The 26,653-nt window shown below is 37.6% G+C and overlaps 1 protein-coding gene across 1 annotated transcript in view; it reads left to right on the forward strand.

The window, feature by feature from the left end:
- LOC126484859 (uncharacterized oxidoreductase YjmC-like) overlaps positions 1–26,653 on the forward strand; it is a 219,710-nt gene that overhangs the window by 34,833 nt on the left and 158,224 nt on the right. The window contains exons 3-5 of the mRNA XM_050108455.1: positions 24,902–24,963; positions 25,045–25,098; positions 25,555–25,653. Coding sequence (XP_049964412.1) covers positions 24,902–24,963; positions 25,045–25,098; positions 25,555–25,653 — 215 coding nt within the window. The remainder of the gene's footprint in view (positions 1–24,901; positions 24,964–25,044; positions 25,099–25,554; positions 25,654–26,653) is intronic.

The raw sequence follows: 26,653 nt of genomic DNA on the forward strand, positions 1-26,653 counted from the left end.
CTGAATATGCAAAGCAATTAAGTAATTATGTCACTACAAAAGACTTTGATGAACAAATAAAGAAGAATAATGAAAGGTTTAAACAAAATTTAACAAGTATTATGACACAATTCAATAATTACTTTGCCAAAAAAGAAATAGAAATACTTTTTACAGATAACTGAATTTACTTTTATGACAGGAGGCAAGCAAGAAATGCACAATTTCGAATACGAATTCAGGCTTACAAGAAGTATTGTGATTGGTAAGAATATAAATAGGGACTTGAACTTTGATTATTTTGATATTACAGTAAGCGTGGCAGATAGGCTATACGAAATAAATAATAATAATTAATGGTACCTAAATCAAATTTACTAAATGTAAGATTGTAAGATTCTGTTAAAACTGTTCCAGCTGATGTAAATATAATTCTGTTTGACGAAATAATTTAAAATTTAATAAATTGTATCTATATGAATGAATAGTCACAGTTCGCATTTAGTCCTTAAGGGCGATCGTGCTTTGCACTGACCTCTTCAGAGCGATCACATTTATTGCTTAAAGTGCAAAACGTTTACTGAGACACATAATCCACACGTAACAACAATGAATGGAAGACAAAGAATTGAAGGTCTTTGTACAGTTTTTAAAAAGATGAAAAGTAAATTTGTCAAAAAATTTGGAAGAGATAGCAATTTATCACCCTTTTTTATTCGTGAAGAAATCATTAATGAGCTACATAAGCCAATGAGAAAAAATTTTACACGAAGAAATGTAATTTCTCTCGATATAGATGATTTATGGCAAGCCGAATTACTCAAAGTGGATTCGGGCAAGATGAAAGGAATTTCAAAAATAAATTGAGTATACAAATATTTATTGAATGTTATTGATGTCTTTTCGAAATTTGGTTGGGCTATCCCAGTTAAAGATAAAACAGGTAAGAATGTGGCTCTCGAAAAAATATTCAGCTCCAGGAGACCAAAAAATCTGCAGACAGACAATGGGAAAGAATTCTATAACAAAGAATTTCATGAGTTGATGAAGAAATACATCAGTCATTATTCAACTTTTTCAGAATTAAAAGCATCTGTTGTTGAAAGATTCAACCAAACACTTAAGGAAAAGATGTGGAAGATATTTCCTCTTCAAGGAAATTACAAATGGATCGATCTAGTTTCAAATACATTAACACAGTTCATCAAACTATAAAAATGAAACCAACGGAGGTTAATGAAAAGAACTATAAGATATACATCATTGTGCCTAACTATAAGGCTAAATTTTTAAAAAACGAGATAAAGTGAGTATCAGTAAATTTAAAGGACTTTTTGAAAAAGGATATACTGCCAATTGGTCAACAGAGGTTTTCGAAATTGAATCTGTCATTCATTCCAAACCAATCACATACAAACTGAAAGATATCGAAGGTAATTTTTATGAGCAAGAACTGCAGAAGACAAAATATCCAGATGAGTAGATGTGTATCTCATTGAAAAAGTTCTGAGAAAGAAAGGAGATAATGTTTATGTTAAATGGTAGGGCTTTGATAATCCGCACAACAGTTGGGTGAATGAAGATAAAGTAATAGTCAGTGATTGACCGCTGTCATATTGCTGTATATTTAAAGAAGTGCTACACAATATCACACATTGTTTTAATAAATTTTTAAATAAAATTTTTCTACATAAATGTATCAAGCAGTGTGAATGATGAAACTGACACTTTCATTCTTTGTGTCTGTATGTTATTCTGATGATGATGAAGAAAGTATAATCTCTGCATTCATACACCAACTAACTCATGGAAGTGTGAATTATTTACACAATCTCAAAGTAGATGAAATTTGTATTGTATATGAATACTTTATAAAAATAGCGATCGTAAAATTCGGCTGCTGACTTTCGGTAATTAGATTGTGACCCATCGTGAGTTCCAACTAAAGCTCATTCGTATTTTAGTGTGGTAATTATTGCCACACTGACTTTCATTAAGAAATGGCATAAAATTCTTTAGACCTGCAAACAGGATGACCATCCCGCCTGGAATTCTTACATTAATTCAATTTTATGAAAAAGATTTGTTATATCATTAATCAAGTTTTCTTGTGTATAATTATTCAACGTAATGAAATAATTTCGATGGCAAACGATTCTCAAATATTTGCTCACTCGTTCATATAAATTTATTGAATCTAGCACATAATCAATTCTTAAAATTTGTTCGCTGTTTGCTGCATAGTTCTCATTACATCCATTTGCCTTTGTACATTTGTAATTGTGCTCAGATGACATAGTATTCATAATGAAAACTATATAATCTTAAAACAACAAAAGCTGGCCTTATATTTTTATTGTTTGTTTGAGAACAGCATGCAGTAATAGTGTATCTATTTCTTTGTTTCTTTTGGGTATTATATCAAAAGCCATATTAACTATTTCTCTCAAATTTTCGATTTTTTTTATCCAATTCATTTATTTCTCATAAATATTTTATTTGGTATTTTTCAAGCATCAATCATCTCTTTTCTAATCTTATATCCACCATGTTCGTGAATTGAAGGTGAAACTTCATGAGTAGCCCACCTTCTTTTTTGGATTTTAAAGTTAAAGAATATAATTCAGATTCATTGATAAATATTGAAGATTTTTCATTACCTTTCAATACCGCTTTGTAGGCTGGGCTTAAAATATCTTTATATTTTACTTTATCTTCATTATCAATATTATTTTTAATAGTTTTGTCAGTGTCTTTATATTCTAATATTTCAGCAACATTTTTTGCCTTAAACTAAGGATTATCTTTTCATCAATAATTACTAAAATATTTTGGTTGTTATAAGTGAATTTATTATTCTTTAGATCAATAAGTGCCTCCATTTATATAGAATTAAAATACATTAGTAAATTAAAATTCTACAGCAGGGACAGTTAAAATTTCGTCATAAATTTTTTTCCCCTCTTCATTTACTTCATCAACAATATCATTGGATGGGTCACATAATTTCTCTTCTTGGATGTATTCGTACTCTAATGTGAGTGGATCATTGTGTTTGATCTCTTTGTACGAGAGGCCATAGTTATTCAAAGACTATATAAAATATTATTTCCTTTAATGATGCAGGGTCATTCCGTAATGAATGAAGCACAAATGTCATTTGTGATCAAAACATTCTTTTTTAAGATGTGCGGAGGGTAAAACCTTACCCTCTGGAATTCCATAAAAATTGATGTTTGGAAAAATCGGCCAAAATAATATTTGAATGGAGGAACGAATATCACAAGTGACAGGCTGATTAATAAGTAACTGAATTTTAACTTCTTTATGTGTAATCAGCTCTTTACTGCTTTTCCGTTGTTTTAGTTCTTTAAAGCAATGCCAAATCTTTGTGTTGTTAATGTGATATTCAAGTCTTACTCGATCCAGCAATTCTGATCTAGTTAAACTTAAATTATTTTCATTTATGCAATCATCAGGAGCTTGATTTGTTTTCCCTTTCAATTATTCTTCATCTATTAGCTCTACTTCTCCAGGCATTATCGGGTCTAAAGAGTACATTTCCTCTAACTGATTTTTAGTTAGATCATTAATGTAGTCAAAAGGCTCATTTAGATTTTTAATCGTTAATTTAACAATCTCGAGCTGTCACGTGCAATGTAAAACGAAGATTTCCTTGTTCATTTTATCTTTGAAGTCGTCCAATAACTCATGAATCATCGTTTTTGTTTTATGAACATCATATACTTTTTTGTAAATGCGGATGTTCGTTGTGTGAAGAATTAAAATTCGAGTTTCAAATAGACAAATTCTCTGTTTTTCCCACTTTAAAGTTGTTGATTAAAGAATGTCTTGTTGAGGTGGCGATATAGATGTACCATTTCTTGTTTAATTTTGTTGATAAAAACTTTCATACTAACATTGAATTGTTCAAGTCTTTTGTTTTCCTCTTTTAATTCTTCTTTCTCTCTAAAGACATGAGAACCTCATTTACATTAATGATATTCAGGTGTCAGAGAGAAAAGCTAGAATCATGTTATTTGCTGATGATACTAGTTTAATAGTTAGTGATATGAAGCAGTCATTGCACAGTACTGTGGACCATGTCCTACAAGATATACAAAAATGGTTTAGTGCTAACAAGCTAACACTGAATGCAAAAAAAGCTAATTATGTGCAATATGGAAAAATAAGTGAACAGGACGACCTAAATCCCACCATGGAGGGCAAACAACTTGAAAGAGTACAGTGTGCAAAATTCCTGGGTATGCACATTGATGAGAAGATTAATTGGAAGGACCATGTGGTGAACTTAGCACTAAAACTAAATTCAGCATGTTTTGTGCTTAGAATAATTTCAAGAGTTTGTAGTAATGACTGTACCAGATTAGTATATTTTGGCTATTTTCAGTCCATTGCATCCTATGGGATAGTATTCTGGGGAAAAACAAATTGTCGTCTAAATGAGATTTTCAAATTGCAAAAACGTGCTATTCAGATAATGACCCACAGCCCACCTCAAACACATTGTAGGCCCCTTTTTAAAGCATTGAAAATTTTAACAATTCCATCATTATACATTCTGAAATGTCTGTTGGTGATCAAAAGAAATCAGGACAAAATGAAAACCAATACAGACTTCCATAATTACGATACACGGCAATGTAAAGATCTCCACATACAAGCTGTAACAAGGACCCAAAGCCAGAAACATGTATGTAATCAAGGCATCAAACTTTTTAATGCACTACCAAAACATATCAAAGAGCTGGAAAATGAGGATAAATTTAAAACTGTTCTAAAGAACCACATGCTTGACAAATGCTATTACAGCATAAGTGAATATCTCTGCGCAACTGTATAAAATATATGTTTAAGTTAATGTGACAAATGAAATTACATCAGTGCATAATAAATTATGTTATAAAAACACATATTAGTTGTATATTGTATTAAACATAAGATAGATTAGTATGAATTCAGCACAGATACAAATTTTGTAAAGATATTATATAGTTGTTAAAATGTACCCTGACAAATCCTATATCACAAATGTGATCATTGGGATGATAATAAATAAATAAATAAATAAATAAACTCTTTTGCGAGTCTGTTTTGGGAGTCGATGGCTAGTTGCTCCTTTTCTTTTATTGTTTTAACAGTTTATTCTCGCCGAATTTTCGAATTGAAGGAAGAACTTCATGAGTAACCCATCTTCTAAATTGTTTGGCTTCTTCCTTTTTAGATTTTAGAATTAAAGATTCGTTAATGAAAATTGAAAATTATTCATTGCCTCTTAAAGGGGACTGGCGGTCCCCCTTTAAATTTTTTATAATTATTTGTGTCATCAACATCTACATTTTTACGTATTGCTTTTTTTTGTATCGCTATGTTCTAAAATTTTGGCGATATCTGTAGCCTTAAACCAAGGATTATTTTAGTCATCAATAATCACAAACACTTGCTTATTGTTGTATGTAAGCTTGTTATCCATGAGGTCTACAATTGACTCCATTTATATAGAATTAAAATACATTGGTAAATTAAAATTCTACAGTAGGGACAGTTAAAATTTCATCATAAATATTTAGAAGAACCGCATCACAAATCCAATCTTGGAATTTTCTAACGTCTTACATTTTTGATTTCACAATTAAATAATACAATCCAGGTTCACTAATGAAAATAGCTGATTTTTCATTACCCTTAAGGGAAACGATTCGTTCCTCTTCAAATTTTCATATATACAGGGTGTTACAAAAAGGTACGGGCAAACTTTCGGGAAACATTCCTCACACACAAATAAAGAAAAGATGTTATGTGGACATGTGTCCGGAAACGCTTAATTTCCATGTTAGAGCTCATTTTAGTTTCGTCAGTATGTACTGTACTTCTTCGAGTCACCGCCAGTTGGCCCAATTGAAGGAAGGTAATGTCGACTTCGGTGCTTGTGTTGACATGCGACTCATTGCTCTTCAGCACTAGCATTGTTGGAGATGTCTTGATTGGGTCCCATGTTCTTCCACCGATGCTCAATGGAGCACATTATAATGATTTCATACGGGATACTCTACCTGTGCTGCTAGAACATGTGCCTTTGCAATTATGACACAACATGTGGTTCATGCACGACGGAGCTCCTGCACATTTCAGTCGAAGTGTTCGTACACTTCTCAACAACAGATTTGGTGACCGATGGATTGGTAGAGGCGGACCAATTCCATGGCCTCCACGCTCTCCTGACCTCAACCCTCTTGACTTTCATTTATGAGGGCATTTGAAAGCTCTTGTCTACGCAACCCCGGAACCAAATGTAGAGACTCTCATGCTCGTATTGTGGATGGCTGTGATACAATACGTCATTCTCCAAGGCTGCATCGGCGCATCAGGGATTCCATGCGACGGAGGGTGGATGCATGTATCCTCGCTAACGGAGGACATTTTGAACATTTCCTGTAACAAAGTGTTTGAAGTCACACTGGTACGTTCTGTTGCTGTGTGTTTCCATTCCATGATTAATGTGATTTGAAGAGAAGTAATAAAATGAGCTCTAACATGGAAAGTAAGCGTTTCCGGACACATGTCCACATAACATATTTTCTTTCTTTGTGTGTGAGGAATGTTTCCTGTAAGTTTGGCCGTACCTTTTTGTAACACCCTGTATTTTGATGTTTTTCTCTAACATGGTCTCTGATTGCCTTCCTAGTGTTTGTAAATTCAAGAATTTCGGCAACATCTTTTCCTTTGAACCATGGGTTGTTTTCTTCATCAAGCACAACAAAATCTTCTTTATTCTTATAAACAGCCTTGTTGCCTTCCTGAATGAGGTCAAAAATATTAAGCATAGATGATTCGATTTCCATTTATAGAATGAAAATACATTATAAATTAAAAATTTTCTTTTCAGCAACCAGCATCATGGTCTGTTAATTATTTAGTGCCTGGAATTCCATCTGCAATTTCCTAAAAAGTGTGTCATTATAGATCACAGTATCCTTTTTGTGTAATGTGTATTATATTAAAAACTCATAAATGAAATAAAAAACACATAGTAATAATAATAATAGCTTTATTCAACATCGAACGGTACACTGCACACATACCAAGAAACAGTTATGATTAAAGTTATTTGTACAATACACAAGACACATTTTTTGAATATGTCCTTAATTTACAATAAAATTACAATAAGATATTTACTGATTTCTATTTACATAATTTCACAAAGCATTTGTTGTTCTTCATATAAGTATGGTACTCTTCTAATGTGTAGAAAGGGTGTTTTATTAAAAATTTCTTAAGCTGATGTTTCAGTTTAATTGTAGGAAGAGCCATGACTACACTAGGCAGTGCATTAGCTAATTTTATACCTGCGTACTGAGGCCCCTTTTCGTAAAGTGCTGTTCTGTGGCTGCCAATGTAAAATCTTTCCTTATTTCTAGTATTGTACTGGTGGAAATCTGAATAAGTGTTTGGGTGCAGTCTTTTCACAAGCAATATGGCTTTTAGAATGTGTGTGTTTATAACAGTTAACACCCTATATTTTGCTCCACAGATTATTGTCACACCCCTATTTTGAAGAATGAGTAGCTTATCTACACTCCTGGAAATGGAAAAAAGAACACATTGACACCGGTGTGTCAGACCCACCATACTTGCTCCGGACACAGCGAGAGGGCTGTACAAGCAATGATCACACGCACGGCACAGCGGACACACCAGGAACCGCGGTGTTGGCCGTCGAATGGCGCTAGCTGCGCAGCATTTGTGCACCGCCGCCGTCAGTGTCAGCCAGTTTTTCGTGGCATACGGAGCTCCATCGCAGTCTTTAACACTGGTAGCATGCCGCGACAGCGTGGACGTGAACCGTATGTGCAGTTGACGGACTTTGAGCGAGGGCGTATAGTGGGCATGCGGGAGGCCGAGTGGACATACCGCCGAATTGCTCAACACGTGGGGCGTGAGGTCTCCACAGTACATCGATGTTGTCGCCAGTGGTCGGCGGAAGGTGCACGTGCCCGTCGACCTGGGACCGGACCGCAGCGACGCACGGATGCACGCCAAGACCGTAGGATCCTACGCAGTGCCGTAGGGGACCGCACCGCCACTTCCCAGCAAATTAGGGACACTGTTGCTCCTGGGGTATCGGCGGGGACCATTCGCAACCATCTCCATGAAGCTGGGCTACGGTCCCGCACACCGTTAGGCTGTCTTCCGCTCACACCCCAACATCGTGCAGCCCGCCTCCAGTGGTGTCGCGACAGGCGTGAATGGAGGGACGAATGGAGACGTGTCGTCTTCAGCGATGAGAGTCGCTTCTGCCTTGGTGCCAATGATGGTCGTATGCATGTTTGGCGCCGTGCAGGTGAGCGCCACAATCAGGACTGCATACGACCGAGGCACACAGGGCCAACACCCGGCATCATGGTGTGGGGAGCGATCTCCTACACTGGCCGTACACCACTGGTGATCGTCGAGGGGACACTGAATAGTGCACGGTACATCCAAACCGTCTTCGAACCCATCGTTCTACCATTCCTAGACCGGCAAGGGAACTTGCTGTTCCAACAGGACAATGCACGTCCGCATGTATCCCGTGCCACCCAACGTGCTCTAGAAGGTGTAAGTCAACTACCCTGACCAGCAAGATCTCCGGATCTGTCCCCCATTGAGCATGTTTGGGACTGGATGAAGCGTCGTCTCACGCGGTCTGCACGTCCAGCACGAACGCTGGTCCAACTGAGGCGCCAGGTGGAAATGGCATGGCAAGCCGTTCCACAGGACTACATCCAGCATCTCGACGATCGTCTCCATGGGAGAATAGCAGCCTGCATTGCTGCGAAAGGTGGATATACACTGTACTAGTGCCGACATTGTGCATGCTCTGTTGCCTGTGTCTATGTGCCTGTGGTTCTGTCAGTGTGATCATGTGATGTATCTGACCCCAGGAATGTGTCAATAAAGTTTCCCCTTCCTGGGACAATGAATTCACGGTGTTCTTATTTCAATTTCCAGGAGTGTAGATTAGCTTTGGTTGTTGCCCCCCAAATTTCAATACTGTAGTTCAAGTCAGAGGAGAAGAGAGCATGGTATGCAGTCTTTAGGACTACAGTGTCTCTACAGAACTTGCTGATAGTACTGATTGCAAATATATTTTTTGGCAACTTAGTTGCTAGGGAGTCAATATGTGTGTGCCATTTCAGGTTGCTTTGGATTGTTACGCCAAGGAATTTTACACTAGACTCTTTCTTTACCAATTCGTTGCCATTGTACAATTTAATTTCATTATTCAAACTACTTTTGTTAAACTCCATCAAACACGTTTTACTGGTGCTTACATTTAAGTGGCTTTCATTAAAAAACTGAACAATTTCTTTTGTCACATTATTACACTCGGCCTCTAGTTCATTACATGATTACTTTTTACACACAATGGATGTGTCATCGGCATACAGAACAGTATTTAATATCATTTACATAGATCAAGAACAGAAGGGGGCCCAACACCGATCCCTGGGGCACGCCATATTTTACGCAAGTGATCTCTGATTTGTAGACACCACTTTCCATTTTAAGGGGAACAAACTGTTTTCAATTGCTCATGTAACACTTTACTAGGTCATAAGCAGCGCCTCTAACACCTATGTTCCATAGGTTGTCTAATAGGATGTCGACATTCACACAATCAGAGGCTTTTTCCAGGTCTAGGTATACACCTGCCACATGTTCCTTGCTTTCAATAGCCCTTACACCTCTTCAATGAGTTGAGCAGCTGAAGTGCTAGTTGATTTATGTTTTAGGAATCCATCTTGATTTTAAAACATCATGTTGCATTTATTAAGAAAGTTTATAATCCTGTCGTATATAACTTTCTCAACTATTTTGGAAAAGACAGGAAGGATTGAGACTGGTCTGCGGTTTTCTATTTTGTTGTTGTCACCTTTTTTAAAAATGGGTGTTACCTGTGCTATTTTTAGTCTGTCTGGAAAGGTGCCTGATTCTATTATATTGTTGACTACTACAGACAGAGGTACAGAGACATTTTGGCTACAGGCTTTTAAAACATTAATAGAAATACTAGTGACAGAAGGAAAATTAAGAGTGTAAATACTTTATCTATACAGCTATCAAGCCCACAGCAATATGAAAAAAGATTCATTTATTAAGGAAAAATTTTAATTATTAATGAAAATTTTATCTCAATGAATGGAAGTGCACAAGAAGTGTAAAAAGTGCAAAGTGGAGGAGTTAATTGATAACTTTTATTCAAATAAATATGCAAAGGATAAGCATTCAAATATTTGTAAAGAATGCAGTAGAATCCTTTACAGAAATGCATTTTATAATAAAAAAAGAACGTTTTGAACAGTATATATCCAATTATAAGAGTCCTTTGGCAATGTTTAAGGATATGAACGATTTTCTTCATTTTTACAAACAACAACAACAAGAGTTAAATAGAGAACAGCATTATAAAAATATATTGGTTGTCAAGAAATTAAAGATCTTGGCTGCTTTTACTTAAGTCATTCATCTATGGACAAGCTTGCAAGTAGGCAAAAAAGAAAAATAGTGTGTATTTGTGGAAAAGAAGAGGTTAAAAGCGATCTCAAAAAACATTTACAGACAAATAGTTGCATCAAAATAAACGAAAATGAAAATTCTCATATTTTGCAAAGCTAATGCTTTTTATTCATTAATAAATTGAAGTCTCTCTGGGAGGTTTTGCAAGTACACAACAGACTTAGAAAATATGATTTAATTAATTTAATTGTTTCGAAAAATTTACCGCTACCCATTTTTCCAAAAGCTAATGAGAATTTTTCCCGAATAAAAGATAATAAAATGGATGCATCGCTGAGAGATTTTACAGTTGCTCAACTTCGTGATTATTGCAAAGGAATAATTTAGTAGTACACAACAGACTTTAAAACAGATGATTTAATTAATTTAATTATTTTGAATACTTTACCACTACCCATTTTTCCAAAAGCTAATGAAAATTTTTCCCGAATAAAAGATAGTAAAATGGATGCATCGCTGAGAGATTTTACCGTTGTTCCAAAAGCTAATGATAATTTTACTCTAATAAAAGATAATAAATTGGATGCATCGCTGAGAGATTTTACAGTTGCACAACTTTGTGATTATAGTAAGAGGAATAGTTTGCGAGGATACAGCAGATTTAAAGAGGATGGTCTTATCAACTTAATCATTTCAAATAATTTACCAGGTCCTACAAAGACTAAAAGTCTTGGCATTAAAGGATACAATACATTTAAGAAATCAGAGTTAATTAATGCCATTGCATTACAAGATTTTAAAACTCACCCAGATGTATTCCAAAAGACTAGATCAAGACCAAAGTGTGTACCCAATATAAATTATTTTTACAGATTTGATGATATTATTGAAATGCCTCACTCACCGAAAGTAGAAAAAATAGTGAGGCTAGATCAAATTTACCCATTTAGTAACAAAATATTTGGGCAAGAAAAGGAGGCTGATCCATCTAAAAAGCATTTATTTGATTAAAGAAATTAGATCGAAATTTAATGAAAATTCAAAGCATGGTCTGTTGACTATAAAGTTGTCTTTAGCGATGCTAACATTACCAAACTCTATACTGTTAGTGAGAAAACAGATTACATAACGAAAGCACTCAGTTCTATAGTAGATGTAGCTAAAAAGAGGACTAATTTCAGGATAGGACATAAGCTGAATATAACAGTCAATAACCCAAAAATGTCTTATCGAATTTCTACAGAACATAAAGCATCAAAAAATACTCGAGAGTCTGTTCATGTTGTGTGCAATAAAATAAGAAATTTCTTAATATCTGATGAGACTGTTGATATAACAGAAACATCGTTTAATTTTCAGATGTTAGCAATTCCTAGAGGTGGTAAGGTTGCCCAAATTGTAATAAAGAAGGTTTCTTTGTTAATGGAGAATTCAAAGATTTTTATATTTACCAGTGCATTGAATGCAATAAAATATCTGGTGGTAAAGAGTTTAAATGTTGTAAAAAAGGCTTTCTAAAGAAAGTGAATTGTACCTATATTGAAAGATACGTGTGGTTTGATTATGAAGCAACTCAAGAAACAGGCATACATATTCTGAATATATAACTGTTCACAATTTTAAAGGTGATACTGTTTATAAATTTAAAACAAATGATGAATTCTGTAAGTGTATGATATCTGAATAGAACAGTTATTACACATTCATAGCTCACTATGCAAAAGGTTATGATTCCTAATTCATTTTGAAGTACTGCATTGAAAATACAATAAGGCCATGTACCATCTACACAGGAACTAAATTGATGTTGTTGGAGATCAAGCATTGGACATAAAAATTATAGATAGCAGTTCGTACAAGGGCCACTTGGTAGTTTTCCAAAAACTTTTGGTTTGAAAGAATTGAAGAAAGGCTACTTCCCACATCAATACTCCAGGAAATGAAAACTACATAGATTTGATTCCTGATACTGAATATTACTGTGTTGACAATATGAAGCCAAAAGATAGAGAAGCATTTCTCAAATGGTATAGCTCCAGAGTCAAAGTAAGTTATGTGTTCAACATGAAGAAAGAAATTAACAGGTACAGTAATTCTGATGTAGATATATTAAGAAGAGGCTGTTTGGAATTAAGAAAACAGTTTCTAGAGATAGCTAACATTGATCCATTCTGTTATTTAACCATCGCTGGAGTTTGCATGGCCTTTTACAGATCTAAATATTTACCGGAAAATACAATTGCTGTATTGGATAAAGAGCAGAAAGGTAGTTATAGTAAAGATTTCATAGCATGGTTAAATAGTAACAATATCTTGCATGCTCTTAATGGTGGCGAAGTAAGAATAGCTGGTGCAAAAGTAGATGAATTTGATTAAGAAAGTATTACTGTTTATCAATACCATGGTTGTTATTGGCATCGATGTAAGAAATGTTTCAAAAGTGAAACGATTAACAATAAAAATATGGAGACGATGGATGATCTTTCTCAAAAGACTTTGAGAAGAATTGCAGAAATATGAAATGCTGGATACAATCTGGTAGAGATGTGGAAATGTGATTGGCTGAACTCAGCAGAGTATAAAAGGCTTAAGAAATTAAAGCAGTTGCCTGAAATTGTTGAACCATTGAATCCAAGAGATGCTTTTTGTTGTGGCCATACAAATCCAATAAAATTAAGAGCTAAAGGAGATGGTGTTAGCTCAAAAATAAAATATATTGATTTATGTACTCTTTATCCTACTGTACAATTCATGACTTTTATCCTGAAAAACATACGACAAAAATATATAGACCAAGATATTATTCAAAAATTGGTACGGCTTAATAAAATGTAAAGTATTGGCTCCTAGAGGATTGTATCACCCTGTTTTGCCTACACACATGCAAATCGATAAAAATGAAAAACTGTTTCCTTTGTGTGTCAAATGTGCAGAAGAACAAATAAGTACATGCAATCACAGCAATGAAGAAAGAAGTTTTATTGGACAGATGAAGCAAAGTTGGCCATGGAAAGAGGATATAAAGTTTTTGATGTCTCTGAAGTAGGGGATTTCAGAAACAAAAACAACAAGTTGTTCAAAAATTATGTACAAGACTTCCTCAAAATCAAACTTGAAACAAGTCCACATAATTTCGAGTCTGATGAAAAGTATATCAAAACAGTTAAAGAGAAGCTGGATATTCACTTGGAACATAACAGAATAAAGGAAAATCTGGGAAAACGAGCTGTTGCTAAGATTTGTCTTAATTTGCTATGGGGCAAATATGAGAAAGGCAAAATATGAGTCAAACAGAATATGTAACCAATTTACAGCACTTTTATGAGATATTGCTGGATGAGCAATTAAATAATTGAGATGTAAATTTTATTACAGAGCAGCTGGTTCAGATGAGGTACAATTTTAAGGATTATTATGTGGAAAACAATGCGGCTACAAATATCTTCATAGCTGCATTCACTACATCAAATGCAAGACTCAGATTATGTGATATGTTAGATAAACTAGGAGAATCTGTTATGTATTTTGATACTAATTCTATAGTATATATTGATGATGGTAAAAATACTGTACAAACAGGCTGTACGTTGGGTGAATGGACAGATGAATTAGGAAATAATTGGGTTACAGATTGGGCTTCAACAGGCCCAAAAAGTTATTATTATGAGAAAAATGATAAAAAGACAGAAATGAAGGTAAAGGGCTTCACTCTAAATTACAGAATTCAAAAGTTGAATGGCGAATTCATGATAAGGCTAATAGAAATTGAAGTGAAAGAAATATACAGTTAGAGTACAATCAGATATCTAGAGATGTTGATACTAAAAATCTGCTCAACAAGAAAGAATTTTCATTTCAGTGTGATAAAAGATTGGTTCCAGAAAATTTTGATACAGTGCCTTATTGATATTGGTCTTATAAAGCAAAGTAAAAATTCCAACCATATTTCTTATATAAATAGAATAGTTTCCTTTTGTTGTATTCCTAGGGTTCTAACTTTCTTGTTACAGAGTGATAGAATTTCAAAAATGATGAGTAGGCTTCAGTGTAATTTTGTAATTTTTTTGGTAAATCACTTATCAGTAAATTATGCTTTGCTATTTGTTTTACATTCATAAAAAAGAGAGTGTCTGAGTTTTCTATTTCTTCCCAAGTTTCTATATCACTTATTTTTACATCATTGTTCCTCTTTCTCAAATGTTCTGTAATTAAAGATGGTTTAAAATACTCAAAGCAGATGTTACATTCAACTTATCTCTCTCATGGTTTAATGTCAAAAATATCAAATTGAAATTCATTCCACACATTAGTCATGTTTATAAAGTTTAAAAATTTAAAAGATTATTAAAATTTTGTTCTATATAAATGGACACTCTACTGAAGAAGCTCAATAATGCAAGCAATTCTAATCTGTTTAGAGAGATTAGTGAGCTTGAGACAAATGAGTGGTATTACATTACTGATTGTGAACATTTAAAAGCTAGGTATGGGCAGAAAATTTCTCTCGAGCTCGGTAATAAATTTAAAATTATTTTGCCAGGAAGGTTCAGTAAAATAATAGATAACTGGGATTTCCAATTTTTTAATGTCAATTAAACTAACATATAAAGGAGTGAAAAAGACTAAAAATAATGATAACGAATTTCATGATCTCAAGTTCGTTGTGTAGCTTTTCGAGGCTGCAGAATTTGATACATGATTGGAATTATTTGAAAATTTTTATTTTTGTAGGCGTGTTGGTTTGCATTCATTTATAAAAAAAAATGTTAGTAAGTAGGTGGCTAGTGTACTCAGCCTAGTCGTTTATAAGGAAATAAAAAGAAACATATTAAATTATCTGCATGTGTGCTCAGAATGCCCACTTACTACTCTTGGTACTTTCAAATTACAGTACTCTGATACGTAAATAATAAGAATACTTCAATACTACATGAGGTGACAAAAGTCATGGGACACTTTCTAATATGATGTCAGACCTCCTGCCCGTCGTAGTGCAGCAACTCAACATGGCATGGACTCAATGCGTCATCTGAAGTCCCCTGCAGAAATATTGAGCCATGCAGCCTGTATAGCCATCCATAATTGGGAATGCATTGCTGGTATAGGATGTTGTACACGGATGATCCCTCTATCATGTCCCACAGAAGTTCTACGGGATTTATATTGGAGGATATGGGTAGCCAAACCATTTGCCCGAATTATCCAGAATGTTCTTCAAACCAGTTGTGAACACTTGTGGCCTGGTGACATGACATTGTTGTTTGGGAACATGAATTCCAAATGGCTGCAAATGGTCTCCAGCTAGCCAAATATATCCATTTCCAGTCAATGATCAGTTCATTTCGACCAGAGACCCAGTCCGTTCTACGTAAATACAGCCCAAACCATTATGGAGCCACCACCAGCTTGCACAATGCCTTGTTGACAACTCAGGCCCATGGCTAAATGGGGTCTGCACCACACTCGAATCCCAGCATCAGGTCTTACCAACTGAATTTGGGACTCATCTGTCTGGACCACAGTTTCCCAGTCCAAATGATATGGTAGTGAGCCCAGGACAGAAGCCGCAGGCGTTTTCATGCTGTTAGCAAAGGCATTCATGTGGGTCGTCAGCTGCTATAGCCCATTAATGCCAAATTTCGCCACACTCTCCTGATGGATACATTCGTCGTACTTCCCAGGTTGATTTCTGCAGTTATTTCATGTCGTTTTCCTTGTCTGTTAGCACTGACAATTCTATGTAAATGCCGCTGCTCTCATTTGTTAAGTGAGAGAGGTAAAGCCTGAAATATGATATTCTTGGCAAACTCTTCCACTGTGTATCTCTGAATATTGAATTCAGAGATAAATGGAATGCCCAATATGTCTATCTACAACTATCATTCCACAGTCAAAGTCTGTTAATTCCCATCGTGTTGCCATAATCACATTGGAAACCTTTTCACATGAATAACATGAGTACAAATGACAGCTCTGCCAATGCACTGCCCTTTTATATCATGTATACACAGTACTACTGCCATCTGCGTATGTCCATATCACTACCCCATGACTTTTGTCACCTCAGTGTATAATTATAGTACATTGTTTTACATTACTGATATGAATATGGTTCAACGTTCTGAAGTCATAACCTTGCACAATTTAATGCAAGGTATTCAATAAATTTGAAATATATCTAGAAGATAACGATCTCACATTCCAGTTCTCTTGCTTTTGTAGGGTTGTATCCCAAAGAAACACACTCATTTCTGTGAGAATCGATATATTTCATACAGATGTCCACATTACAACAAATCATACAGCGAACTCAACAAGCAAGATGTCATGGGCCGTTAGATCACAGAGTCAAAGAACTTGCAATGGTGGCGATATGTCATTTGTATTTACGATGCCACACAGCCCCTCTCCCCGCAGAGTGGAGCACGGTTTGAACGTAGTGGAAGGGAGGTGTGTCCGGCGATGAAGGTGGTGAGGGAGATGGCAGTGATGTGATGTGATGGAGGTTGTTGCGGCAAGAACCATGCTGGGAGGTCAATGTGGAACTCCTGTAGGTGTGTGGGCAAATGAGGTGTCAGCCCACGTGTGAGGATGGAGCGATGTGGTGCGGTTCTCCGCATGATCAGCTGGCAGCATTTAAACCGTAACCCTCCCTAGGGGGTTACCGTAGCTCGGAGGAACTTGTGGTCGACCTCACGCTGGAGTGGGTGGGAGCCAGCGATCGACTGACAAACTGGGTCCCCAGTTGGGTGGGATGAGTTGTTTTGCAGCAGGATGAAGATGTGGTTGTCATCGATGAGGATGGTGACGTCCTCCACACGTTCAGGTGGGACGTTGGTTTGCAGATCCACTGTGGGATTTCTGTTGGGTTTTGGCCCAAAGAAACACACCCATTTCTGTAAGAATTGGTGTATTTTATACAGACATCCACATTACAGCAAATCAGACAGATGGTGTGGGCCATTAGATCACAGGGTTAAAGAACTTGCGATGGCAGAGATACGTCATTCGTATTTGATGCCACAGATTCAGATGGCTCCAAGCACTATGGGACTTAACATCTGAGGTCATCAGTTCCCTAGACTTAGAACTACTTATACCTAACTAACCTAAGGACATGACACAGATCCATGCCCGAGGCAGGATTCGAACCTGTGACCGTAGCGGTTGCGCAGTTCCAGACTGAAGTGCCTAGAACTGCCTGCTCGATGCCACACTTTGATACTGTTGTTTATAGCTGTTGTTTGAGAGCAGCACAACAGCTGAAACTGCACATAAATAAAAACATTTAGCAAGTCAATGGAAAATGTTGCCATTTGCAGTATACATTGATAAGCAAAAACATAATGACTACTGGCATCTGTGAGATTGGATCCCATCTGGTGGGCATGCAATGTGGTAAAGTATTTAAGTGGAGCAGAGATGAATGGGAAATCGTCCTAGTGAGAATACATACCGCAAATAGGGGAAATCCACAACCAGAAGTGAGGGTGACGAAGGACAGATTTTGCAAGAGAATTTCTACAAAGTTTTGAAGATAGGAGATGACGAACTGTCTGGAGTAAAGCCGTGAGGAAGGTTTGTAAGTCTTGCTTGGGTAGCCCAGTTGAAAAAACAATTGCCGGCAAAAGGTTCCTAGTTTGAGTCCCAATCTAGCACACAGTTTTAATCTGCCAAGAAGTTTATATCAGTGCACACTCCACTCCACAGTGAAAATTCATTCTGGGAAAGGCGGATTGTTATGGCTAGCACCTGGGATAAAGCATCTCCAAAAAGTGAAGCTGGTTGGTTCTACACATGCTACCGTCATGAGTACCTATGGTAAACGGTTGGAGGATAGCGAAAGAACAAGTAGGTTATGGGGTACAAAAATTGGACACTAGATTAATGTAAACGTGTTGCCTTGTCATATGAGTCATGTTTCTTGTTACACCAGGATGATAGTTGTGTTCTGGATACCCTGTCGTCTAGGCGAACAACTGCGCATAACAGGCACTACTTCACAGACACAGTCCAGTGGAGGCATTATTATACTGTGGGCTCCATGGGACATGTGGTCATAACTGAAGGCATCATGACAACTGTAGACATCATGAGCTATACTGCGGACCACCAACATCCCTTCATGCTTGCTGTATTCCCTGATGGCAATGGCATCTTCCAGCATGATAGCTGCCCCTGTTACAAGACCAAAATTGTTCTCCAGTTGTCTGAGAAGTATGCTACTGAACTCGTGGTAAGGTCTTGGTGACAAAATAGTGTTCTGGAACATCACTGTATACAGTGATCACTAAAATCACTGTATTTGCTGCCACGCTTGGGAGTGCAATATCTGCACTGTAGTAGAGTCACAGGCAGTCATTACTAGAAAATCATGGGGATTCTGCAATGAATAAAATGCCTGCACTCTTATGTTGTGAGGGTCCAATGGGGCCCAATTGCTGCCCCCTTTCCCACCCCCCAAACCCAAGTCTGCTGAGGCCACACACACACACACACACACACACACACACACACACACACACACACACACACACACACACACACACAAACACACACATACAAAAGCACACACGTTCCTTCGATATTTGTGCCAAGTCCATTACTAGACATTCTAGCCATGAGTAGTGTGCTCCTGTCTCATTCAGTTTTGTATTGTTTACATCCTCAATTTTCTATAGTTATAAAAATTTTATTCTGAATTTCTAGATTTTTCTTCCTCAGTTCCCATTCTGTGTTTTCCTTTATTTTTATTTAAGTATGAGATTTTATTAGCATTCCAACAAAATGTGACAAAACCACTTAAAATTAATCATGAAATTTTCACCAAACAATTGTGATAGCTCCCCCTATTACATGCAGGGATGATACCAATAACAGAAATGACGCATTGGTATGATAGTACTGCTTTACTGCTCATAACCCAACATAAGAGACATCCTCATGGTACAATATCCTAAACTGACCTAACTTATTTTGTAGTCCACCCAGGTACTAAACTCTCCTGTGTGTTTTCACTTGTCAGAGGTGTTACTCCTGGTGGTGTCCCTAACCCCATACTGCTCCCTCACCCCATACCCAATAGTGAGCAGCACTGGTAGAGTGATCATTGGTGGGTGCTGTTGTGCTGTTGGTTCATGTGCAGATACATTTGACCAGATGTGTTGTGGTCAACTGCTGAGCAGGACACAGCTGTAGCGGTTCCTGGTGTTGGTCCATTGTGACGAAGGTGACCAACCATGGCATGGCCAGTTGCAAAGCAGGACACAGTTGCACCACTTCTTATCATGGACTGGCCCACAGCACTTGTGCGGTATAGATGATATGATGCCAAAATGCCCAGTGGGGGCGACAGTACTGAGATTTGCTTGGTGCAGGTGGAGACAGAAGCCGGGGCACCTGGATAGGACATCAATAGGAGGATCGGAAGCTGTCTGTGAGGTAGTGTGTGATAGCTGCCACTGTGGTTCCTCAGGGGCTGTAATAGTGAGTATGCCATTTGCTGACATGCGAAGATATAATGTAGAAGCATAATCAGTATTCATAGGTGACTGATATGTGTGTGTGTAAGTTGTCAAGCAATAACTTGTTATTTGTCACATGATTTGCATGGAAGATGACTGCTACCAGATCACTGTCTATAATTTTCACTGGATGTTCTCTGGATCATAGTCTGTCACATCAAGGCTGATGACAGCTGGCCTCTCAGAGACTGAATAAGCTCTCTGCATGTTGAGGGGTGAAATATTGCATGGTTCTTTGTTCATTTCTTCTGGGTCTGTGTCATGCACAGCTGCATGTTTGCAAAGAATGCACATTAGTTTTAGATGGTTTAATGAGACCATCATTGTTTTTCTGTTGAGCATAATTTTGAATGTGTGACTGTCCCATTTTAAAACTTTATGCAGCCCTGAGCAGAGTGGCTGTAAAGCTGGCTGGATCATACCATCCTGTAGCATTACAAATTCAGAGTTACTCACTGCCCTGTGTAAGGTAGGAGATGAAGTACTGGCAGAATTGAAGCTGTGAGGACAGATCATGGGTCATGCTCGGGTAGCTCAGATGGTAGAGCACTTGCCCGTGAAAGGCAAAGGTCCCAGGTTTGAGTCTTGGTCCGGCATACAGTTTTAATCTGTCATGAAGTTTCACATTTACTGTTTGGCTGAATGAAACATTCAGTAATGATCCATACTGTTGGCTTAAGCATTGGGTGCACCATGTTTTGTAATTGTTCAAAAATTGTGCACCATTTCAATGTGGGGACTAGTGGCTGAATTTTATTCTGAGATACATTGCATAATATTTGGATGTTAGTCCCAGGGACTGCCTGTCTTTCTAAGTAAAGATTGGTGGAATCACTGTTAAGTGAGTCCAGAATGGTCACGTCCTGGCTGTGCTCTTCTGCTAGTTTGTGATACTCTAGTTGTTGAGAAATAATATTAATCCATTGCAGGTAGTCTGCAACTATGTTGTCAACACCATGTCAGAGACAGATGTCTATTGTACATTGCACAGTAAGGTCAAGATGACAGAAAAGACGAGAACTAATCTCTTTTGAGGGTTATCATATGGTGAGTGGATTGTGATCTGTATGCATAATGACATGTATTGCTTTAATATCTTCTCTAAAATATCTGATTCCTTCAAAGATGATGAATAATTCATGATCAAACATGGACCACTTTGACTGTGAGGCCATGAGTTCTTTTTGAGAATTGGAACAGCTGAGCTTGAGCTACCACAAGTTGTTGTAAGGCCACTCTGATGATTGAATCATTGATGTCAGTCTGTGATAATGAGCTGTTCATCAGGTACTGGGTGGGCCAAAGTGGTTCCTTTTGTGAGGGAGTCTCTGGTTAGTTGGAACACTTCTTGCATTTTGTTGGTCTCTCTATTCTTTTTCTCCCTGTGTTTTCAACCTGGAGAGAATGCAAGTGAGAGGGGCTTGTATTGTTGCTACCTAAAGCATCAGATACTGATAAAAATTTAAAATGCTTAGAAAGCATTGTAGGTCATGGCAATATTGTAGAGGTGGTAATTGCTTAATGAGTTCTGTTTGTTCTGAGAGGGGTTTGATGCCTGTGGCATTTAGTACTTGTCCAGGAAAGGTCACTTTGGCTTTCCTCAGTTGTCATTTATCCTCGTTTATGATCACATGTGTCCTGGAGGGCAATGAGAACTAGTTCAAGATGCCATTCATGATCATACGGACTGACAGAAAATATTAGTATATCATCCAGGTATGCAAAACAAAAGTAAAATTTGAAGACTCTGCTAGTAAACTGCTGTCAAGTTTGCGCTGTGTTCTTTAGTCTGTAAGGCACAAATAGGGACTCAAAAATTTTGAATAGTGTGATTATTGGGATCTGAGAGATGTCATCTGAGCATGTAGGTATTTGGAGGTAAGCTTTTCTGCAATTAATGATGCTGAAAATAGAGGTGTCCACTAGAGAGTGTGTAGAGTCTTGAATATTTGGAAATGGATAACTGTCATGTATCACTCAAGCAATGAGAGCTCTGTGATCACTATAGAGTCTCATGGAACCATTGTCCTTCAGTGTAAATTTCCTCTGGGAAGCCTATGGGCTGTCTGAAGGATTATCCCTGATTGTAATAATTCACTGACCACTGCTTTGGTGTGGCCCATCAGTGTACTGGTGCCAGCTAATGTGCTTTCTGGCAGATGGAGTATCATGAGAATTCGGTGCACTGTACCATTATCGATTGTGTACTGTTAAAATTTCACTTGCACCTGGTTGGGGGGGGGGGGGGGGGGGGAGATGGTACACTCATTCCATGTGCTGAGAGATGAGGCAGAGTGTGCTGTATTGACCTGTGTTCAATGAGGCATGCTTGGGGTCATTAACTGCGTAGCTGTGGATCATAGTGGAGCTGAGATGCAGTCAGTCAAGGTGGGCATGTCTGAGGTAATACCAACCTCAGCTGTGCAATGTATGAGCAAAAGGCTCTCACATTACTCATCAATATCCCCAAATGCAACAGACACTTCATGTATGTATTGATGAAGTACTGCTTTGTCGGCACAGAGCACATCCAATACTTTGAGTGTCCTGAAGCAGCTGCTGTGTCATCATTAGGTTCTCTATCATAATAATTCACTCCTTTAGTGCATGGGAGTATGTGTCATCATCATGCTGATGCCCACTGGGGCATGTGGTAATTTCTGATGGATGAGGTAGCTTGAGGACAGAGAGCCACAGGATGAGTCATCTGGTGGCAGGATGCAGTAGTGTAGCATTTTCTAAATCCGCTGAAAGGCGAAAGTGCCATAGAAAGGTGATTCCGACCACTGGTTCACTCATTATGGTAATAAAGAAGGTCCATAGAAACTGTTGATCTGAGCTTTAGTTAGTGTTTCTGTGAGTGGTCATATGCAAGTCAATTTGGAGTCCAGAATTGTAGGGATGTTGTGCCAGATCTTGTTGCATTTGTATTGTTCAGTACTATACAGATGTCAGACTACATACTGAACAGGAAGCATTTATGCATGCTTCGATCAAATATAGAAAGCCTTCCACCAAATGGCGGGAATGATGCAGAAGATGTTAAGCAAACACATTGTGAGCATTGGTGGCTTGACAAGTCCGTGTTTGCCAATGCACCTTTTGTGACCTGAGTCTGTAGTTACAGTAGCCACAGGGAGGCCAGCCATTAAGTGTGGCACCACCAAAATAGACGTGATACCAGCAATTCTGTGATCTTGAGGCTGTGGCAGTACTTGGTGCAACACTGCCGGCTAGGAGGCTGGTTGTGTGTGTCTGCTGTGCAGGCTGGTGTCCTGATTGGGGATGGTGACATCGCCATCATGTGCTTTCAACATGGGTCAGAGTGGATTGGTACATGGGGTGTTCAACTCAGATTCAGTGCTGCATGCCATGTTATTGTCCATAGCATTGATGCTGTAGCACAGAGAACATTCTGTCTGCCATGCATAGCTTCTTTTTTAATGTCTCTGCCTCATGAGCAGTCATGGCAAGTTGTAGTTACAACAGAAGCTTGCCAATCTATAGGGTCCACAATGAAGTGACTGGCATGAGATCACATTGAGTAGTATCTGTAGTCAGCACTACAGCTTGGACCACATATTGTTGGTGAATTGTTCATCGTAGACTACCATTTTCAATTGTTGTTCTGGGTGTGTAACAAGCATTGGTGAAAGGCCAATTTTGCCATTTAATATTTATTACAGTCAGGCAACACACAAGTGACATCACTGAAAGTGTCACCATGCTCTGCTTAGTGGCAAATTAATGTCACAAATCTAGAGTTATCATCCAAAATCCCCAGTGAAGTCAACACACATTCTGCTGTCACAGACCAAAGTGCTGACTGTTTTGTCCATAATGTTGGGAGCTTGGGTTGTGTGCCGAGTCTGTGAACTTTAGTATGATCTAGTTGAGGTAGCACTGATGCTGTCTCGTAAAACGGTGTAACTGATGAAGTATTCTGGATCACCCACAGTGCGGCTGTGGATCCAATTATCACATCTAGGTAGTTACGGTCTGTTGCACTCCACCATACTTGATGGTCATAATTCCTAATAGCGTCCATGAAGTGGCTGATGCAATTGACACGGGAATCATGTTATTGTTCATATTTAGTCCACTCGTCCTGCTGAATCATGAACTGATGCACTTAGTGTCAAATCTTGTACAAAGTCCAATAGCAGACTGTTGAATGGAACCCACTATTGCGATGTGCTGAAGCATGTGTTGTTTTGAGAAGCAACACCTATGGCTGTATTTAGTTCATGTCTGAGCACTGGCTGACAGTTATTACGCTGATGATGCACATCACTGCTGCTAGTCCTTGAGGTCTTTATGGACTGATGATGTGGCGCCATCAGTGCAGGATGGCTGCATTGCTACTGTGTATACAGAACAAAATGTCTCCCCATTGTGTTACATGATTGTTGCAGGTTACCTGTATACTAGCTTTCCCTATTTGGCACAGAGGTTATACCAACAACAGAGACAACACGTTGGTGTTATGATACTGCTTTATTGCTTACAATTCAACATACAAGATGTCCTTGCTGTATAAGATTCTGAATCGAACTGGTTTCTTTGGAATCCCACCAGATATTGTGCTCCACTTGGTGTATTCTCTGATCAGAGGTATTACTCATGCTGGTGTCCCCACATACTGACTACAGTTACATTTTCATACACTGTTATATATGGCCTTAAACGCCTGATTTATATTTACTCATTTCTTCTCCTCTTTCATAATAAAATGTCCATAATAGTGTATTGATGTATGTACAAAAGTGAAATATAATGGGTCTCATTATTCTATCAAAGCCTGTATACTTAAAACATAGAGATTGGCATCATTCCTAAAACAGAATGAGTAGTCATTTTGGATTTTTTCCCAGGTTCTAATCACTATGGAATAGCTGCTTTTTATGCTGAACAAGCACTACAGGAAGGAATGCTGGTGAGTTATATTTTATTTAGTTTGTACTCTAGCAGTAATTAAGGGAATCTTATCACTTACTAGTCATTTCCATCATTTCAGGGTATGACTTTTACAAACACATCACCGCTGATGACGCCAACTCATGCAAAGCAGGTAGGGCATATCTGTTCTTTATCTCTTGAGATTTATGAGTTACCCAGATAATTTTTCTGTATTTTGTGTATTCATCATTGTAAATAGTAAAAATCATATAGGAAATATTCACAATGAGAAGAATATTTGCAAACCTGTGGCTATTACTTCCCAAGGATGCTTTACAGTAGTTCACTGCCATGTAGCATTCACAGAAATCATTGAGGTAGAGAATTCATGTGAGTGTTACAAATAAAGTCTTGGTACACCTGTAAAGCACAAAACAAATATCTAAAGTTATTGCTGCATACTGGCTGGCTGTTTGTATTGCGTTCTTGAGATATTCATTGACATGGCAGTTATTTTTTAACTGTGATTTCTTTTTTATAATTTATCATCCTACAATAACGCAAAAAAAAGTAGAAGTATTGTATAACTATGTTATAAATATTTACCAAACACATTACATATTTACAGGCAGCCCTGGGTACAAATCCATTGTCACTGGCAGCTCCAGGAACTGGAGGGGATAGTATCATTATTGATATGGCCACAACTGCTGTCGCTGTGGGAAAGGTAAAGCACTTCTGTTTCAATCACAAGTTAACAAAGAAACTGAGTGATGTTAAATTGTTGGTTAGTCGATTATGACACATTTCTTCCACTTTGTTTGAAACAGAAACAGTTAAGCAAATGGTAAACAGGAACTGTGTATGTGTTACAAGCAATAATAAAATTCTTAATAATCAATTTCAGTGTTAAAGTTTATTTGGTTTTGGCTTATGTTGCATATTTCCACTCCTTGTTGTCTTATGAAACTCCCTTCTGGGGCACTGAACCTAAAATAAATAAAACATTTATTAATCATAAGTGAACTGTAAGAATATTGTGTAAAGTAGATTCCTCTTTGTGGAATTATTTCTCACTGTTCAGTATATTTTGTTGTAGCTGTGCCCTCCTGTGCTGTTTTGTGGCTGGATGAGGAGAGGGAGGTATGATAGGTGGGTGGGCAGTTTCCTCTCACTACAACATTAAATGCACATGTGATTAAAATACAGTTTATTACAGAAACCAATTGAGTACTTAACTTCAAGGATGTCCAATCTGAAGTTCTGTGATTAACAGCAATCAATGTCTATGTCCATATTGCAACTATATTCAATGACTAATATTCCCTCAGAGTGTGGCAATGACTATCACTGTGGAAAACTTGAGCACAATGTGACATATTGAGGTTCAATGCGAACTGAGTCCCAATGTGACATACTGAGGTACTGAGAGAGAGAGAGATTGAGTGATTGAGACAGCTTGGTTGTCAGCGGCAGCCTATATCCATGCTGTCCAGGGCACATTATTGGTGCAAAGCCTGGGGGCATGTCTTGGTCTTCTCTTGTCATAGACCCACCTAGTTAGGCACCTGCTACACAACATTTCCTAGTGCCAATCAAGTGTGATGGCAAAGCTATACACCAGCACACATTTACTCCTCATTGTTTTTTGTTGCTGATAATTAACATCAGTTTCCTGCAGAATTTTTAAACAAATTTTGAGTTCAAATATAATAGACTTCCGCGGG

The sequence above is a fragment of the Schistocerca serialis genome, chromosome 6, assembly GCF_023864345.2.
Source record: "Schistocerca serialis cubense isolate TAMUIC-IGC-003099 chromosome 6, iqSchSeri2.2, whole genome shotgun sequence".
Taxonomy (NCBI): Eukaryota; Metazoa; Arthropoda; class Insecta; order Orthoptera; family Acrididae; genus Schistocerca; species Schistocerca serialis.